Below are 20,869 nucleotides of genomic sequence, written 5' to 3'. Positions count from 1 at the left end.
GCTCTGAAGCACAGTTCTGCCTGGGGCAGAGCGAGGCCTGCAGCGCCCCATCCTCGCACGGGGCGCAAGCGCAGCCAGCTGGGCAGATACGTTCCGTGAATCACACACAGGAGCCCTCCGCCCCTGCCCAGCTGTAGAGCGGTCACGTGACCAGCCCAGCAGTCGGCCGCCCGCTGTTTTCATTGGTGCAAAGAGCCTCCCCTCCTCCGGAGCAAACAGGTGCGCATGAGCTATTGGGCCACGCCCCCCGTCACTTCCGCCTTGCTCTGGTAGGCGAAGCAGGAGCTACCGCGGAGGGCGAGCGATGGAGGCGGCGGGGCTGGAGCAGCGGCAGCGAGGCCCGGAGCCAGCGCCGGCCACAGCGAATGGCGACTGCAGCCGCCCCCTGTCGCTCTCCGGACAGTCCTACTGGCTCGACGTGTGGCTCTTCGTCCTCTTCGATCTGGCGCTGCTCGTCTTCGTCTATCTGTTGCCCTGAGCCCGCGGGTGAGTGAGACCCGGACCCGCTCCTCTCCTCCCCCTCGTCCCCCGACCCTGCTTCCCCCCCCCCACAGGCCCCGGCTCCCCAGTCTGTGTCCTGCGGTAAAACTCCCGGGCTCTCCGCTGCACCTCCCACCTCGTCTGCAGCCCTGCGCGTCTGGGCAGCCCCGTGATGATTATTGTTTAAGGGCTTCACTTACGTGTGGGAAGTAGGGCCCAGTGCTGTTGGCAGTAGCGTGTATTTGGGGTTGAAGTGCTTAGTGCCTTTTGGCTGTCTCAGGCTGACTTTCCATGGAAAGTGACCGCCAGAGTGGTTCAGGTGTGGCCGGGAAAGAGGATAGGGGACAGTATGTTGCTTTGCCCAGGTTTAAAAAAATTCTGGCTATTATTTCTTGGAGAAGCCCAGGTGTGGCTATGCTTTGGAGCAGGAACTCAAACGTTAGCACGGGGCAGTCTGGTGCCAGGGATCTGCCTTCTGCTGTTTCTGTGAAAATTCATCCGCGTTATAAACTTTTGAAACACTGCAGTTTGCACATGCTCAGTAGAGGCTTGTTAGCAGCTTGCAGCTAAGAACTGGGAAGGTTCTGAGCATGCGTCACCCTGGTGCTGAACAGGAGTTTCCTTGCAATGGTAGTTCTGCGCTGCCCTGCGCTATTGTGGGCCCGGGTCCAGGCACCAGAACTGGGAGACTGCCTCTTTGTGCTCTCAGTGCCCTCCTGCTGTGCCCAGGCAGCTAGGTGCTGGAGGTTACCTGATTTGGGAACAAGAGCCAAATTTGCAGGGGTGGGAGCTAGTGGGGAACACAGGCCAGTATTTGGAGAGGCTGGACAGGGTAACCAGTAGAGATTGGGGCTAAGTGAAGAGAAGAGGAACAGGTGGGACTAGAGTTGAGAGGTTGGAGGGGAACAGGGCAGGAAGGGCTCAAGATTGGGTATGAGGGGGAAGGTCTGTGCTTTACTAGAGCATACTCCTCTCCGAAGCCTGCAATGGAGTCCAAAACTCTCCATTCCTCTGCTGTCAGTGTCTATACAAGTGGCAAAGTCTGTTGCTTGTGAAAGTAGAGGATGACAGCCTATCAGTTACTCTGTTAGCTCAAGTGGCAGAGGCCTGTGCAGTGAATCAAAATGTCCCTACCCTGTTGATGACCCATATGCGTGTCAGTGTGAAGCCACATGATGGAAACTGCCTTTTTTTTTTTTTTTGCCTTTTTAAATAAAACCTATATATTAAGAGTATTACTGAGGATGCAAACTCAAGCACTCAAAAATTAGGAAGTGCCAGAATGCCTGTCCAATTGTAATGAGTGCCAAAGAAAAGCCCATGAGGAGGGTTTGATTAAGGTGCAGGAAATAAGGCATGGGACTGCACACTGAACAACGGGAATGTAATATTAAATAGTTGCTCATTAAGTGAGCACTGAATGAGCCAGGAATTCAGTGGGAAGAAATATGATTCATAGGCCCAAGGGTTCTGAATTAAGGTTGTCTTAATTCTGGCATTTCCTAACTAGGCTACTTGGCTTTTCGACCTTTATGTTCTTCTAACATACATTTTGGTTGTGTGAACATACACTTAGACCCACCATCATCCATCCCTTCTTTCCAAATAAAACCCCTTGCAGTTTCTATCTGAGCAATTGCCCATGCGATTCCCAAACTTGCACTACTATATATATCTGCAACAGGATGCTTAGCTAAACTTCAAAGAATCTACTTATATCTGTGGCTTTATCAATACAGGGAGTGCCCTTCAAAGGGTAAGTGCAGAAGTTAACTTCCCATTAGGTAGCGGTAGTGGTACTATAATGAATCACACTAACAGCAAAGCTGTCCTTTGGTAATATACTTTTCCTGAGTGGTTGTCTTGCTCGAATATCATTTCTATTTTAGATTTAGGAAGCATGTAGAAATTCACAAGCCAAAGATATCCAAAATGAGTACAGACCCTCTGATCATGGCTGGCATCTTGCATTAGAAGGTACAAGGTCAGAGTAGAAATGTCAGTTCTGTCTCTTCAGTTCTGTGGGTGGGAAGTGACTAATAAGCCTTCTTAACAGTGTTGCTGACTAAAGGAAAGTCCTGTCACATCTTGCTTCTCTATTAATGAGAATTCAATATTTTATACATCTTGCAGGGCTCTTTCAAATGGCATCCAAATGTGCAAGCATAGAAAAACGCTACTCCCTCTGCAAAAGGAATGCTGGCACACACAGGGCCAAACTCTGTGCCTGTGATCTCATGGGCATATTACTGGCTCTGTGCTACCCTACCTTCCCCACCCTTTTTCTAGAATGTGGCAGGACAGAATGAGGTGTGGCTGAAGTGGGCTGTGCTTTTGCAACCTGCTTGGTGTAATGCTCCTTAGGGAGCTGTTAGAAGTAGTACAAGTTAGAGCAGCCCTGAATCTACTCTAATCTGCTCCTACAGCCCTAGGGCACAAGGAAGCACAAATGGTTTAAAAGCAGGCTTCCCTGTTTCAAGGAGAACTGTTGTTTTTGAACAGAGTAAGGCACATGTAAGACTGGAGGTGACTAAACCCAGTAAGATGTCTTAAAAGTGGAAATCTGCAACTAGATCTCTGATTAGTTAAAAAGTATGGTGAATAAACCAAAGTTCTGACAAACAACTTCTCTACCAAAAATAGATCTGAAAGCTTTTGAATTTAAAGAAAGTTCTGTCCAGGCAGTTTTCCCATTTACTTTTTCTCCCTCTTCTAGGTCTATTTCTGTTGTGCTTCATATGTGGTAGAAATTAAAACAGTATTAAAACTCTGAAACTTGAACTTTCAAGCAGAGATGAGAAGGAAAAATCTATGAAAACAAACCTGTCAAGCAGCCACAGTGCTATCACTGATAAACACATGACATTTGCTGTGTTAAGTTTCAAATAAATAGTAAAAAGCAACAGAGGGTCCTGTGGCACCTTTAAGACTAACAGAAGTATTGGGAGCATAAGCTTTTGTGGGTAAGAAGCTCACTTCTTCAGATGCAAGTAGTTTCTTGCATCTGAAGAAGTGAGGTTCTTACCCACGAAAGCTTATGCTCCCAATACTTCTGTTAGTCTTAAAGGTGCCACAGGACCCTCTGTTGCTTTTTACAGATTCAGACTAACACGGCTACCCCTCTGATACAAATAAATAGTGGTACTATTGACAGAACTTGATCTGGTTGGTAACAAATATTAGTATTAGTCTTTTTTTAAATTGATACATTAGAAACGTTGATAGTTTTATAGCTCAAACAGCACTGGACTGGTATAAAGGTAATTAAATCTGATCTTCCTGTTGAAGAAAACAGCACCTAATCTGTGGGTATATCTGTGCTACAGCAGTATCCTACTATGGTTCAGGGGCGGGCAAATTTTTTGGCTGGAGGGCTGCATCAGGTTTCGTAAATTGTATGGAGGGCTGGTTAGGGGAGGGGGTCATGGCCTGGCCCCTAGCTGCTTCCCCCCTGCCCTCTAGTTAATCTCCCTTGCTCCCTGCCCTTACTGCGCTGCCTGGAGCGCCAGTGGCTGGTGGTGCTACAGCTGTGCTGCCCAGCTGGAGCCGGGCCATGCTGCTGCCACCACACAGCACTGGGTCAGGCTGGCTCTGCAGCCCCTCCACCCAGAGCATTGTGCTGGTGGCAGAGTGAGTGAGCTGAGGCTGTGGGAGAAGGAAGTCAGCAGGGGAGGGGCTGGGGGCTAGCCTCCTGGGCCAGGCAGGATGGTCCTGTGGACTGTAGTTTGCCTGCCTCTGCTATAGATGCTTCCTATATTGATGGAAGGGGTTTTCCCCTCTATGTAGTTAATCTACCTCTCCAACAGGCTGTAGTTCTAGCCCCATCTACGCAGATTAGGACCTACTGATGGTGCTCAGGGGTGCAACATTTTTCACAGCCTTGAGTGATGATTTGAGGTTGATCTAATTTTTTTTAAAGTGTAGACTTATGCTTATTTCCTTTCTTACACCACTGAAAATGTAACCTGATTTTTCCATTCCTCATAGTGGCAGCTCCTATTCAAGATGAGGAACCTTATTTATAAAAACATGCTTTGGAAGAGGAAGACACTACATGCAACAGGACAACTGGAAATGAGACTCTCAAACCTGTTAAGCCAGAGTGCTAGTGCTACACATTGATCCATTCATGGATGTACTGATTTGAGGGGGTCTGGTTCATCTACTTCAGTGACCATGTAAATTGTGCCTTAAGTTAAATTTCAAAAGTTTGAGGATACTCTAGTTTCAATAACAGTAATATAGATTGCTCATTTGTCTTTTACATAATGTTCAGTGTTTGAATAAAGATCAATTGAAAAAAATGGAACTTCAGACTGGGTGGATTGGTTATGACATCCTTTTCTGAGCTGGCAAGATCAACTTTCAAACACTTCCATGCAGCTCTGTCCCTCTGAGGCTTTTTAGAGAAGCTCTGTCTGGAGACAAATAATGGCCATAATAAGTTTTTACTGGTGTCCTCTTAAATTACCCAGCTTACTATGCTGGTTGCTTACTACCACTATCCTTCCCTACTGGAATAACCTGTAGTGCTGTGCGTACAGGGCCACATTGTTAAAGGCATCCTCCTCTGTGCTAACCGCTACTGTTATATTGCCTCTAAAATATCAAGCAGGTTTTGACATGAAAATCCCCTTGTAACTAAGTAAGGCATGTAAAAAGGCAAGCCTGGCTGCTTAAAGCTTGCCTATATTTAAAGGGCTGCACTGGTGAAGATGTGACCTACACCACAGGGCAGGTTTTTCCTGTTGGCATGAGTACTCCACCTTCCTGAGGCAGTAGCTATGTTGATGGGAGAAGGTGGACATTGGCATTGGTAATTAGATCAGTATAACTACATTGTTCAAGGGTGTTAACTTATACTAACCACTCACCTACATATGCAGAGCCTCACTGGTTTGTTAGAGTGCTACCCCAAGCCATTGCTGCTGCCCTGTAGTTTGTGCTAGTACCCCTGTTCGTCCCCAGGGGGGAGCATGCTCCTACCACCTTCACTGAAATTATATCCCACCCCCTAAATTAACATGGAATGCAGCACTTTCCACCAAATGCACATGACATCTCTGCTGTAGCTGAAGTAAGTAGGTGAAGTGTTGCAGGATCATAGTGGTTCTTTAACAACTGAGCTTTAAAAGAGGGCATGTGGGCTGAAGGGGAGCTATAGGAGGAGTGGAGAAAACACAAGAGCCAGAATTCCCTGAGTGTGAGGAGGCAGAAGGAACCAGATGGAAAAAATAGTGAGAAGTGCAGCTCACATAATTGAACTGTTTTTGATTTACAACAAAAAACTGCATAAGAGCTTGAGGGCATAGCTCAGGGTGCAAAAGCTAGGCTCCACTATAGAAAAATCACAAGTGCAGCTATATAATAGCTAATTGAGTCATTAGTCACTAAACCTTTTAAAAAAATCTCCCACTTACATAATCAAATACTTCAACTTTGCTTATGTATTAGGTGATTCCATTAGTGTCCCCAGCAGCTCTTATGCAGAGAGAGAAGGTGTATAGCTAGATGTTAACCACAACACATCTTCATGAATGAAAGTTTTACACAAATATGCTTCCTGCTAGTGTACTCGAGTAAGCTGTAACAGTGATCAGACAGTTTAAACAACCTTACACTTGAACCTCATAAAACATACTACTATGTTAATGGTCATCTTTAAATGTGGATTTTCAAAAATTTGCCAAGAGCAAGTTCAGAATTCTGTCTTGAGTAAAGACAGGGTAGTACAGGTGGTGAGATCCTGAATGCAACTAGCAGAAGACAAACTTCATTTTTTTTGTACATACAGCAGAACTGATGGTTCAAACGAGAGATCTGGGAAACTTCAATGTTTATTCTCCGCAAAGTTAAGTTTTTTTGGGGGGGGGGGGGGGGGGGAGGGGTGTTAAACACCAGGTATTCCTGGCTAATGTGTTTTAGGGAAGGTGTGAGCATCACTGTTCAAATTAGATAGCTGAGAACTACTCAAGCACTACAAATTTATCTACTGTTCTTAGATGACCAACCTAATTTGCAAATAGTTGGTGTTCCAGCATTGTGTTTCACCACTTTTAAACCACCTGTGTAAGATACAGAGAGAATAGAGGTAGTAGCCACAAAAGTAGTTAGTTTTTAATCTAATAGTCTGAACATGCAGAAAAATGCAACTTTGCATGAAAATAAAATTCTAAAGACTGAAAAATATATTACAATACCTGTTAAATGCATTAAAACATTACAAAATGTCTGTTATACAAATCTATAACCAGGACATTTATAAAAAAATAAATAGGCACTCTAGCTAAATCAATGTCAGATCATACATTAAATATTAAATAAACATAGGACCTGTAGAGTAAATATAAAAAGTGAAGCTGTCATTTATATAATAGTGCACATATAACTTATCTGGTAAACAGGTCATATACAAAAGGTTTTGCATGGAAAGACAGCTCCAAGCAAAGCAAAGAAAGATCAATGTTCATCTAAGTGACTTCAATGAAGATTGCTGCATTTCAGAACCCCAGAAGAACCTAAGCAGCTAGTCTTGAATAAACTCACCAATTATGCTCACTAGCTTTCTGGAAACCAAATTCACTTGTTTGTATTACTAATAGGCAGTCACATTGTTCCTTTGTATAGAAGTATGAATGTTTGCTATGAACATTTAAGAACATTTTAAGTTGTTGCTGTGCTTTTTATACATTAAAATACCGCAATTTCAAATACACCTCAACCCCAATATAACGCTGTCCTTAGGAGCCAAAAAAGTCTTACCACGTTATATAGAACTCGCTTTGATCTGCCGGAGCGCGCAGCCCCGCCCCCCTGGTGCGCTGCTTTACCGCGTTATATCTGAATTCGTATTATATCAGGTCACATTATATTGGGGTAGAGGTGTACAAGATTTCTGGAAAAGCTTGACAAGTTCTAGTACTATAAGTTTTTTAAAGATGTAATTTTAATTAACTGTGTACATTAAGTAATGCCTATCTGGTATGGGTTAAAAATTCATTTTTAAAAGCTATTTTTAACAAACAAAAAGATTAACAGTGGGAATCTTCCATGCTGTCACACATCCAAGTGTTTTTAAATCAAGTTCTTTCTCCCCACCCAATTTTATCCCCTATACAGAATGTAAGGATTTCAGTAGGTTCAATTTCACTTGCATTCATATCCATACATGTTGAATGTATTTGCTTTAGATGTAACAATATCAATTCCAGAATTAATTCTTTCAAATGCTACTAGGTGACTGAAAAGTATAAAGGGACTGGTTTGAGATATTTGGTCTGAGGCATATCATGTTTGCATTATATTAAAAATGACAAATCTTAGGACATTGCCAAAGTAACCACAGCTTCTGTTTTATATTTTGGATAACTTAATATACACATGACTGTCACCATTTGGTTGAAGCACTGTAATTCACATAATTTACAAAAAAACATTTAAACCTGTTTGACCACACGGCAAGTATAACATACATATGTAGCATTACGCTCAGAACTAAAAGGCATTTTACACTTAACTGTAATCAGTACCACCCAATTTTAAAAATCTAAGCACTTTCCTTTACATTTAAGAAAGCCAGGAGCTTCAACTACTCATTCTACACAGTCCTGCTTTGGTAGCGTTCATTACAAGTTACATTAGTTATTTCAATGGCCAACAAATGGTACAAAGCATTAACGGATTACAGTGAAGCTGAATTCTGAACCTCCCTAAAGAGTGCAGATTCAATTAAAAGCCTACCCAAAGGGGATGTAAATTTACCCATTCATTGAAAATACAGTCTAGAAATGTTTTGGAGTGGGAGACTGCTAGCTGGGGACAAAGTTCTGTAACAGTAAGTCAAACTGACTGATCCCATAAATTTGCTCAGGTTTACGTTAACCATAGTGGTGTATTTTCAAGAGAGAAGGTGAAAAGACAGACAAGTACATAGTAGGGTTGAATTTGATTTTGCAGCTGTATGCAATCTGACCTGAAGAATAAGGTCTTGAATGTAAATGTACTGCTTCTTAAATTAATCTGTTGTAGCTACGTGACAACTTCATATCCTAAAATATATTTGTTTCTACAGCACATTGCAGACTACTATATTAATTTGTAGCTTACATAGCTAAATTAAATTTCAGTAATAAATTATCACGGCTTTGCTTGTGGAACACTGACTAGAATTTAAGTTAAGGAGCAAACAGTTGGATAAAAAAAGTGTACAAATAGGGAACTGGAGTTTTAGGATAATTTTAAAAAAATCTCAATTCCCTTGTAAAGTTCTATTTGTAGTTCACGTAGGCTACACTAATTTGTAAAATCACTCATTAAGGCATCATTTTGAGTACTAAAAATCCAATTCTCTGGGTAAACTTGCATTAAAAAAAGACACTTAATTTCCTTTAAGTTAGACTTTCACAGAAGTCAGATGAAGAAATAGGTAACACATTGTTACTCATTAGGAACAATGGTTTCATAAAGCAGATATTGTTCTATGTACCATGCCATGTATGGTGCTGTGTTTATCAGCATATCACTAGCTAGTTTAAAGGATTACAGGTTAATTTACACCTTTTTTCAGTCTGTGAGCACTAAGCCACAAGTGTATTAAGTTCTCCAGTAAAATGAACAACTTTTTATTTAGTTAATCTCATATGCTGACTGATCTACCTAGGTATTAATTAAAAGCACACACTTAAGGGGGCCATTTGTAACAGACTTACAAACTTATTCAGCATCATCACATGGAGGTAAACATTGTTAAGGCAAGAAAAATGACAAATCCATGGCCAAAACTTTAGCACCTTTTCCCCTGCTCACCCAGATTTGAAGAATCATTTAAACAGTCATATCTCTTAAAAGCATAGCTGACAGGATACCTAAGTATGCAGTGTTGTAGCTATGTCCGTCCCAGGATAGGAGAGACACAAAGTGGGTGAGGTAATATATTTTATTGGACCAACTTCTGTTGGTCAACAAGCTTTTGAGCTCTGGATACCTGTCACCACACATTGAGGAGTCCATGCTTCCTGCCCCATAAGCAGACCATGTGAAATGCATAAGAAAATGGATTTGACAATCTACCTGTTGCAATGTATTCCTTCTATGCTAGGTTTGTATCTCTGTTCAGATGTGGGATGACTAGAATCAAGAATACCAGGGTATACGATGCCCAGGTCTATTCCAGTTGGTGGTAGATGCTTATCTTTGTGGAAGCTACTGTCTGCAAAATACAGCTTGGGTCTCTGATGGTATTTCATCCTGTATGTATCTGTCATGCAGCTATCTACTGAAAAATAGGTTGTTAGAGATACACTATCATTTGCATCAGGAGAGCTAACACTTGGTCCTGTGTGCTGAGATCCTTTATTACATATACTGCCAGATACAGTCTGACAGTCATTAACTGATGACCTAGGTGCGGTATCCAGTTTGTGAATGGTGTGATCATTCCCTTGAAATGTTTCTTTAAATCTTTCTTCATTTGTAAATGCACCTTCTGATGCAGATTTTGAAGCAATAGCTGTTTGCCTTTCAAAACCTGAAAGATTACTCTGCAACACTTCTGGCAATGTTACATCAGCTGTAGATTCATTTTTTGATCCTAGCGAAACATTCAGAGTATATTTCTTTGGAGGTAAAGGAGGTGGAAGATTTTGGTAAATTACTTCTGGAATCTGAAGATTATTAGTCCTACCAAATGACTGAACAGCACATTCACCAGATGAGGACAACTCCGTATGGGACTGTTCTAACAGATTCTGCTGAACTAAAGATGCAAGCCCTGACTTTGATCCAAGAGTTCTTGTATGAGGAGACTGCAGCGGAGAGGATGAGAGAAATTCATTGTTGTTCACTCTCTTTCCACACACAACTGAGAGTTCAGTGTTATAAGGGTGGGCTGAGCTTTCAGCACTGTACACTGGCATACTGATCTTCTCAAATTTATCTGGATTAAGCCACTCTGAAGAGCTCTGTTCATTTAACTTGCTGATCTTTGTTTCTCTCTTAACATGGTCCTTAAAATTTGGCTGTAGAGTCGATGAAGGGAATATTTTCTTGTGTGGCATCTCTGCTCTAAAATATAAACATGCACAGGTATTTGGGAACCAGTCACAAGAGATTTCTTCACAAACATTTACACATGCAGTTTTTTTAAAGCATATACCACACCCATAAGTCCTAAGTAATACGAATATGCAATTTTTTATAATGGTGTTCTTGGAGATACTATTTAAATATCCTTTACCCTTGATTTAACTGGAGGATTAAGAGACTTATTTAACAAATATTCATTTAGCTCAAAGATGTATCGAATCACAGCAGATTTTCTTTCATAAGAAATTTGAAGGATTAACAAAGCTCTACAAAAGCTTCATAGATTCACCTCCAATAAGGAAAGAGGAATCTTGCTAAAGCATAGAATGGAGTCAGGTCTGGGTTCTTTACCTAATCCTACACCACACTGACTTTTGGGCAAGTCAGGTATGTCAAAAATTTGAAAAAAAAAAATGTCCACTACTTTTGGTTACCCAATTTTACACTCCAGGTCTTGATTTTCAGAAATGCTAGGCACCTGCAGCTCCCACTGACTTCAGTTGGAGCTGTGGATACACATCACTTCAGAAAGGCAGGTCTAGGTGTTAGGGAACAGACTATCCCATTTTTACAGTTGTCAGAAGACAGTTTGACCAATCATTTGTTGTATGAATGTACAAATTACATCACTTACGAATTACATCACTTTAAACTCCTGACCTAGTTAAACTGGTTAAATATCAGATAAAGGCCAGATTATTAAATGCTAGTTAGGTGCCTGAGTCTTTAGGTGCCTAAATCCCTTTAAAAATCTAGCCTAAAATTTGGTTCTCTGTTGGCTGATCCTTATAAACATCAATCAGGTTTCCTTGTCTTTTCAAAGAGCAAATATGTCAGCCAAGTCATTTTGACACACGAGGTACAATATTAAAAGAATGTCTGAAGACTATGTTTGAAATGCATTTGGATATATTATATATGCTCTTCCGGTCAACAAATGGAGCTCCACATGGACATTGCATTTCAGATAGGAAAGTTTCACAGTAAAGAAACAAAAAATTAATTACCTCTTCAGTGGAGGACTGTGCATCTGCAATTGAGATTCTGAAGGAAAGTTAGTGTGTGGTCTGTAATTAGCTTCCATATTCATTTGGTCTTTCCTCAAGTCTGGAAAAAAAATAGCCCAGTTTTACTTTACAACAAATAAAATGCTTCCTCTTTCTTAGGGGTTCATTACAAGTTACTTACACTAACAAAACAAAACAAACCTCCACTAAACAGGACACTGTTCATTATTTTCAAAATTACAATGAAAAGAATATGGTCAACAAAACCACTTCCAGTAAAAACCTTCTACACTTTTTTTCATAAGTTTAATTTGTTACACTTCAAAAAAGGGCTTTTTAATAAGAAATACCTACTAAAATACCTACATACTGAATAGCTTAATTACTAAAAATATACCTCTGATCTCTGTTAATATCACATACTTAAACACTAGCAAGTGATGGACACAGTGCATTTCTAAGATTTCTAGATGATGTCCATGGAGGCACAAGATTAAAGGTTAACTTCAACTCCCCAAAAAGTATAAAGAACAGGTACTTAATCCTACAGTATCTGTGTTCAAGTTATATTGACTATATATATGCTATTGGTTTCCATGTCCCCCATGTGCATAAGGTCAGATTCTTTTTACCAGCAATGTCCATTGGGACCATGCTTGTGCCCTAGATGTTCTCATGTCCCCATCATCCAAGGACATAAAGGGGCAGGGCAAGCACAATTATCCTTAGTTCTTTCACCAATATAGAATCACAGAAAGGTGGACACCATAGTAGCAGAGAAAGAAGGAGAGTTGTTGAATCCACATGGACAACACATTTTGAAGAATCACAATTACTTTAGGTAAGTAACCATTCTTTTGAGCAATTGTTTACATGGATTCTACTCTTGGTAACTAACAAGCAGTTGCCTGTTTTCTTGGAGGTAGATACTAGAGTTCCTTCTTTAACAATGACTGCAGGATAGCCCTACCAAAATGGACATCCCAACTGGGAGCCTCTACACCAAAGCGCAGGGTCTTTTAAAGGGTGGGCCAAACTCTACATACCTGCATCCCAGATTGCAGGGAGAGGGACATTCTTCAAAAAGGCAACAGAGGATGCATGATTTCCAGTAGAATGATCTCTAATGTAGCAAGGTGAATCTAACCTGGTTAACTCATAACATGTCCTTATATAGCTGGACCCCCACTTACATAACCTGTGTGAGGGTATAAGTTCCCCCTTAACTATCAGCAAAGGCCATGACTAGACTGAGCATGTTCTTGAATGATTTTGCCTTGTTGATGTAGGAAGACCGTTCTCCTTACTACACTAATTGTGTGTGAAGTTTAGCTTCTCCCAAGGTTGAATGAGGTTTGAGACAGAAAACTAGGAAGCAAATAGATTGGGTGATATAGAACTCAAACCACCTTGAGCAGGAACTTCAGTGATGCCTAAGAGAGACCTTGTATTTATGAAACCCTGTATAAGGGGGACCTGACATGAAAGCACAAGTTTCCTCTACCCTTCTAGTTAATGTACCAGCCACTGAAAAAGCAAATGAAAAGTAGCAACCTATTTCTTGTACCAAAGGTTAGGATGGTATGGGATGGGGGTGGGGGGAGGGAGGGAAGGGAGGACAGCTGTGTTGAAAGTTTCATCAGTTGTGAATACAGGAACTGCCTATCCTATGCTAGGGCTATCAAAAATGCTCGGTCCTGTGTCTTGATTCGCCTTCCTTGGAACCCTTGGTATCACAGTGAATCAGCAGAAAGGCATACATCAGTCCTGGCATCTAGGAGATGAGAAAGGCATCTGCCAAGGAGCCTGGGCTCAAACGCCACTCCTCCCCCCCCCCCGCCCCTGAACAAAATATCTGACACTTGTTGGCCTGGTCTGTGGCTGGGAAGGTGCTGATCCACTAAGTGTATTCTGAATAAGATCCCACAATTCCAAAGCTACATAGCCTGCCAGCAGAAGGGGGATGATCTTGCTCTTCCCTACCTGTTGACATGCATAGGTAGGAAGTTGTCTGTTAGCACTTGTACTGTGGAACCCTGAAGAGGCAGGAATATTTGCATGCCAGGCAGATGGCTCTGAGCTCTAGGACATTTATATGGAGACAGGCTTCTTGAGGAGACCATAGGGCCCTGAATCCAAAGGTGATCTAGAAGAGGTCACCCAAGTCTTGGTAAGCAGAGAGTAGAGAAAAGTACTGAAGAGGGTCAGTCTTTCCACCAGTTTAACGAGATGACTTCTTCTGGGACCATGACCATCACATGCACATGGGGTCTACTGTAGATACACTGATTTGAACACTTGCATAGAGCATAGGTGAAGTCTGGCAAACCATGTTATACAGGTGCTTGAAGCCACGTGTCCCAGAAGTCAAGTATGTTTTCACTGATTTTCTTGGGTGATCCTGAAGTTGGTTGGTAAGATCCATTATTGTTTGGAATCTTTCCTGTGGAAGGTAAACTGTTGACCTAGAGTCCACTGCTCCTGCTCCAATGAAAGCTATGCTCTCAGCCATTGTGGATTTCTCTCTGTTGACTGAGATCCAGGAAGGCAAAAAGCTGTAGGGTTACCTGAATTCAGTTGTTCACCTGGTTGGTGTGATCTTCCTTGAATTAGTTAGTTGAAGTATGAACAGACCTGGATTCCTGCTTTTTTTAATATGAGCTGCCACAATTGCCAAGCACTTGGTGAACACCTTTGGTGGTGTGGAAAGTCTAAAAGGCAGGACCCTGTATTGGTAGTGTAGCAAGGTGGTGTGGTTCCCCATCGCCCCAGAGAGGGACGAACCCTCCTGACACCAGAGTGAGCGGAGCCAGCGAGTCCCACGCCTGCCCCCCAGAGGTCAAGGCGCAGGACAGAAAGTATAAATGCCCAACCCCAGAGCTCACTCAGGAAGCCACTGGAGAGGACAGACTTCTCCGGCCTAGCTCCTGGTTGGGAGACCCTGGCAACCTATGATGGACTCAAGGACTGGCCTGACCTGCCAACGCCCAACACTGACCCTAGTCTGGCTGCAGCACTGCCAGAGGTTATGTCAGTGTGTTGCAGCCAGGATTCCCACTGACTCCACAGCAAGCTTTCTGCCGCTGCCAAGATTTCTGAAAATAAGAGGTGGTTGCCATTAGGATACCAAGACATTAAAAAATTCTCTGGTGGTTCTATCAGGCTTTTGACACTGACATCAAATTTGTTACCTGGGGAAAGCCCCAGACTGAAAAGCAAAAGAGTAAACAGGATTGCCTATGGTAGACTCTCTCTTCTCTCTCTTCTTCAGCTGATCTGAGTTTCTCTGGGTAGAGCAGTGTTGTCTAAAAGATGGCTACTAGCATTTGCACTTTCTTCTTATAAATAAAATATATATGGAGATATACCTATCTCCTAGAACTGGAAGGGACCCCAAAAGGTCATTGAGTCCAGCCCCCTGCCTTCACTGGCAGGACCAAGTACTGATTTTTTGCCCCAGATCCATAAGTGGCCCCCTCAAGGATTGAACTCACAACCCTGGGTTTAGCAGGCCAATGCTCAAACCACTGAGCTATCCCTCCCCCCTTCTTGGAGCAGGAACCATGGGTCCAAAGAGCAGAAGTCAAGATAAAGAAAACTTTTTTCCTAAGAACCTCATACTGAAAGCCATTCTGCCAAAAATGTCTTAAAATGTATGTTGTTCAATAGAAAAAAGTAGAAATTTTGTCTTGAATCCCTTAAGATTCTCCCCCCCCCCAATATAATATTTTTAGGTCAATCTATTAAGTTTAGATCCAAAATTAGGATATAGGCATGGAAGAAGTTTAACTTTTTAGCCTAACAGTTGCTACTAGGTTTACTGTGATTATAGTTAAGCTTTCAACATTCAAACTCTGAATTCATATCTTAAATATCAATCATTTGGTTCTTATTTTTATCTAGTTATGTTTTCCACACAATTGCCCCTTACTCCCCATAAAATGACTAATGTGAACTGCAGTTCCTAGCTAAACAATTCAGTCAATGATTTTACTGAATTTTGTTTCAGGAGCTGTGAAGTCCCTCGGTGAAACAGTTATGTATATTGGACACAAGGAGGCAGCAGCGATTTGCAAGCAATCACTAGAATGTCACCAGGGCAGGCGTTCAATCACAGTGGCTCACAGACACCAGGAGGTTTGTGCCTTTGGAATTCCAGCCAATTTAAAAATAGATGTGCTATTTTTCTCTTCTGCTGACATGGAGATCCATGCATGGTTAAAACCAGAGAGAGAGTCAGTCAGTCTACTGGGGAATTTTGGCTCCAGGTTCTTTGTAAACCTAAATATGGCAGATGTTAGCATACTGCACAGCAGAAGCCTCAACACCATCACAAAAAACTCAAACAATAAATTAAAGATAATTTTGGCATTTCTCAAATACAAGCCAGTAAGATTTTTGGGATTTACCTTCTCACTTAAACATCTGAATAGATAGCCTTGTTTTTAAAAAAAGACTACGAACAGCCATTCTTCTATCCACTGAGTATTCTAACTCCACCTTTTTGGCGGGGGGGGGGGGGGGAAGAGGGGGTAGAGTGAAGACTATTTCCACATGCTTTAGAAAATATTTTCTATTGTATTGTCAAAATATTGCTAATAAAATATACAAAACCCAATTGTCTCAAACGGAACTTCATTTTTAGATGCAGAACTATTAGTAAGAAGCCAAAGTATAATGACTGGCAGTATTTTCTGTGTGACAAATGAAATGTTAGTGTTTTTTTTTTAAGGTTATATTTGAAGAATTTACAGAGGGATTAAAATTTGGGAATGAACCTTGGAAAAACTAGATTACAGTATTACTGTTATGGATGTTTTAATAACAGAAATGAAATGAAGGACCTTCGTAATTTACAGACATCCGCTCTTGTTATATGCCCTCCCTTCACTAGGGCATGCACATCGCACTTGCTTATGTATTTTCAAAAACTGTTTAAAAAAAGATCTGATGAGGCTTAATTTGGTTCTCAGAATTAGTTTAATCTTGCCCCTGCATGATCCATGTTAGGTTTCACAATGCTTTCACTCTACTCAACCCCCAATTAAAAAGGTTGAAGTATTCTTAATTTGACAAGTAATCCATCTGCACATATTTCATGACTTCTCAGAAACCTGCAAATTAAATGTTTCCTTACCTCCACTGCAGATACACATTGATTTAATAACTAGAGTTGCCAACAATGATTTCTACCCTCCCCCCACCACTTTCTCCAGTGGGCACTAGATAGTGGGCAGCTTCTTCCCCCCTCCCCGGCCCACTACAAAATTAAGCACAAATTAATTGTTCCTTCAAAGTTAAAAGAACCAAAAGAGATCTTGAAAAAAATGGAGGGCCTGATCTTGAAACTGGCTATTGCGAGTGCAATTTTAAAAGCTCCCTAAATAGTTACAATCCAGAACTTTCCTGTATTAGATTAAAATAGTTCCTCTTAATTTGGGGGAGGGCAGGGGACAGAATGGAGGAGAGGTAGAGACTATCACTTCTCTCTCCTGGGGCAAGCACCATGTTCCACTTTTCTCTGCCTCCCAGAGGAGAAGGAAGTAAAGGTAACACTGGGCCTCATTCCATCCACAGGAAGGAAACATTGCCTCTTTACATCCCCAGGTTTACATACTCCTGAATAGTTTTATCTCCTTTTCAAGGAAAGCCACCCGGTATGTGGCAGCAGGCCCTAGATTTTGCCCCTAGGGTTCATGCAAACTTTGTGTGTGGGTTTCAAATAGCAGCCTGACTGAAAAAAGGGTCAAGACCAAAATAAGAAATTAAAACACACATGTAGACAGAACAATGGATCAGAGTGTGTGTGGAAGGGGGTCTTGCAATAATTTTAAAAACTGGATTTAAATTGGTGTTTCGTGTAAATATTACCAGATTGTGTGTGTTGGGGCATGGGGAGAAAGATTAAAATATTGTGCTCTTGATATTCAAAATTAGAGATTGGGGTGTCATTTCACACTTACTTGCACTGATGTAATTGTTATAAAAACAGGCTTTTAAAAGAATCACATGTGTCATCACTAGACATATTTTATCCTCTAACTATATTTGACTAGAAGGAAGACTTTAGTAAATTAAATATGGAGTAAGTCACAACTACAGCCACTCTAAACAAATATCCATGTTGTTCATGTTTCACATTATGCAAATTAAATAGTTGTACATTTCAGTACACAGATCTGTGAATATAAAACAAGACAGACTGTCTTACATTTACTGTGCCTTTAAAGGCAGTGACTGGATTTCGTTAAAGAAACAGGGATTAATATGTGAAGTTCATTTGGACAAAATTTAAGAGACATATTCCTATCTTTTCCTTTGTAAATTTATGCTTGGAATTTTCACTAGGGGAATGAGACATCACATCTCTCATGGGTAAAAAGGTATCCCTTACACTACATCTCTTTCTTCCTCCCTTTTTACTCAGATAAAGATGTGATGTGACACCTATCCTCAAATGAACTGGAACAATTTGAGCCTTGTGTTTGAATTCATTGTTTTTCCCCCCAGTTACTAATTCAACAAGATTTCAAACAAACAGTTGGTTGTCTGATGCTGTTAAAACAATTGTGTTTACAACAGATGAGACACTGTATTAGCAGTATGACAGAGCTAACATTTTATTTAAAAAGCATTGCAGGCTTTAGTAATGCAAGAAATTAGTTGTTAATTCCTAAAGAGAAGAGAATTGGGAGTTGAGGACTAAAGATTATCAGTTTTACCCTTAACTCACTTCACTCATTTGTAGAACGTGTAGCATTTCTCTTCAAGATCCTTGAATAAGAAGGTGCTATGTAGATGGGGAAATAGCCACGGAGAGCTGAGGAAGCTCAGATGCCCAGTGGTGCCAAAGCATAGGAGGAGGAAGTAGGACAGAGGCCAGGAAAATAGCAAGCAGGTCTGGGAATAAGTAGACTATAGCTACAGAGCATAGGGTCCCTGTGCTGGAACATGGAGTACAGGGTGGGCTTGGGTTCTCCTACCAGCCAGTGTGGAGGCAGCACCGCCTTAGACAGAGTGGAGAACTGCCAGGAAAGGCAGGGGGACAGTTAGTCTGAAGGGACTTTGACAGACCCTAGAAGGGAAGGTATTGTGATCCAGCTAGAGGGCCAAGTCATGAAGAGGGAGCAGCCTGAGTCCCAAAGAAGATGGCCACCCCAAGTCCTGGAGGGTGAGACCACAACAGCTGAGTGACCGCAGGAAGAGGCATCTGACTATTGACGAGCTATTCCCCAGGTGAGCCATGAGGAGGCACGCCAGCAGTCAGTAATGAACCCTGTTACAGCCTCAAAACCCCATTCTAAGGAGGGCAGCCTCAAGGATGACAGGGTAATTCCACTCTCCTTCAGTCCTTAGCATTTGCAGTTGTTTTGTGGACACTTATCCCCCAGGATTCAGGTGAAGACTCAACTCCTTCTACACGTCACTAAAAACTTTATGATGGGAAAGGCTTTAGTCATTATGGAGCTTCACTAGCTACAAACATCCACGATACTCATAAAATATTCCATAACCCTTTATCAATTCTCTAAAGAATTAACATCCCTGCATGTTGATGACTAACAGAGCCCAAAGAGAGAAGTGTCTGAATATTTCCACATCACTGCATTTAAATGAAGTTATCTTTCTATAGACTCATTTCCAGTTCCCTTTTTCCATCCCATTCATCAGGGTGAAAAGATATAGAACAAGAGTTGCTTTAATGTGTCATTCACACCCAACCCGGGCAAAATAAAGTATTTGATTAAAATACTGTAATTGATATTTATGAATTTTGCTTATAATCCTCTTGCTTAGTAGATAAGTATGGCGTTTGAGACATTTATTGAAAGTTTACTGCCTCTGTCAGAAGATACAGAATGGATTTAAGGTCAATGGAGAATAACCATATTCAGTTTGGAAATAAATCATCATGAGAACATAGGACTCAACAAAAATGTGAAAGTAGGGAGAGAAAAATCCCAATAATATAATGCAGTAGGTCTACATATTGTGTCAGAGGGAGTCATCATGAGTTAATTAATAAGTGCTCTCTCCATTAATTAGCATGGACAGGTATCCACACTGCAAGAAATTCCATTAAATAGGCTTAGGTAACAAGCTATCTGTAGGCAAAAGATGGGAGATGAAAGTAAACTTTCCTCTTACCCACAAAGAAGATCCCTTCAGCTTAGAAGTCTGAGGAACACTGGCAGGGACAGCTGGGAAGTTTGCATTGCCATTGCTTATGCTATCTCTCCCTTGTAAAATAAAAGGACTTCAGTCTCTTGGGCAGTCAAGCTGGCAGCTTTCCTGAACACTAAATTCACTAATAAATAATATAAATTACTAAGTAAGTGCTGTATCAAAACTGATCAGAGTAAACAGCTTTCTGAGTTAAGGGCAGGATTTTCAAAAGTACTCAGCACTTGTGTAACTGGTTTAATTCTGCTATCAATTATAAAATTAATTTCATGATAAAGATAGGGGGAGGGGAAACTAGACAAAATCTCATTTGCCCCAAATCAAATAAGTAACCAGTGAGAGCTGGAATCTGAACTAGATTGAATTCAGTTTCTGTTCAGGGTATGTGTAACTTTCTAAAGTACTATTTCTTGTACACCCCATCTCCAAGAGGTTAATACAATAGCTAGTGGGGGACCTTGGTTGGTTTAGTTTGACTACTTATTTGCTTAACTTAATTCAAAGGCACATGAAGTGCCAGACAGACATCTTTCTGTATATTTTAAAGGACTCAAAATAGAATCTTTGGCCCTATGCAAATTTAAAATTCACAAGTTTCTTTAAAAAGACAAAGGCTTCTCTATTTCCCTCTGCCTCCAATCTGGTTTGTGGTTACACCTATGTATCTGAGCATATGCTAACCTGATTTGTTCCTTTAACTGCACTTTATCCCAACATTACTTCCCCAATTGAACTGTTAGAATGCACTATACCCATTATTTACAATTTACACTAATTACACTTGCTTTAAAAAGGAACAAATTTGTTGCAACTTGTAAATACCCATTTTGATCTGGAAGAGTATATAGATTCTGAATAGTTTAACAGTAAATATTTAGGATTCTATATACAAAGCTTTCAAATGATGCTGATCTGATGCATTTTTGAGGAAATATTTGCCCTACAAATATTTTTAAATATAGTATTTGAATACAGTTTATTCAGTAACCCCTGAACAATACCTCAGCAACTGAAAATTTCAAATATTGTTTGGTTACATCTAATTTGCATTAGATACTGAGGTATCCTTTGATACATTGTCACTAACTTATTCCTACTGCCAGTGAACACCAATG

General features: G+C 41.0%; 1 protein-coding gene and 1 long non-coding RNA gene across 3 annotated transcripts in view; one reads left to right on the top strand and one right to left on the bottom strand.

Annotated features, from left to right (window-relative positions):
• The first annotated feature begins 21 nt into the window (after positions 1–21).
• On the top strand, positions 22–4,789 carry LOC101945542 (uncharacterized). Its single transcript, XR_255522.5, has 2 exons — positions 22–486; positions 4,468–4,789. It is a non-coding gene; the product is annotated as an uncharacterized LOC101945542 (long non-coding RNA).
• A 1,783-nt stretch (positions 4,790–6,572) lies between these two features.
• The window catches only part of USP53 (ubiquitin specific peptidase 53), a 56,870-nt gene continuing 42,573 nt past the window's right edge, over positions 6,573–20,869 (bottom strand). For both annotated transcript variants that reach the window (XM_065596292.1, XM_065596291.1), the window contains 2 exons: positions 11,571–11,670; positions 6,573–10,542 (listed from right to left, as the gene is read on the bottom strand). In XM_065596292.1, coding sequence (XP_065452364.1) covers positions 9,546–10,542; positions 11,571–11,670 — 1,097 coding nt within the window. In that variant the 3' untranslated portion in view covers positions 6,573–9,545. The remainder of the gene's footprint in view (positions 10,543–11,570; positions 11,671–20,869) is intronic.

The sequence above is a fragment of the Chrysemys picta genome, chromosome 5 (assembly GCF_011386835.1).
Source record: "Chrysemys picta bellii isolate R12L10 chromosome 5, ASM1138683v2, whole genome shotgun sequence".
NCBI classification, from domain to species: domain Eukaryota; kingdom Metazoa; phylum Chordata; order Testudines; family Emydidae; genus Chrysemys; species Chrysemys picta.
The sequence above is the reverse complement of the archived record's forward strand: the minus strand, read 5'-3'. Positions and strand labels throughout refer to the sequence as shown.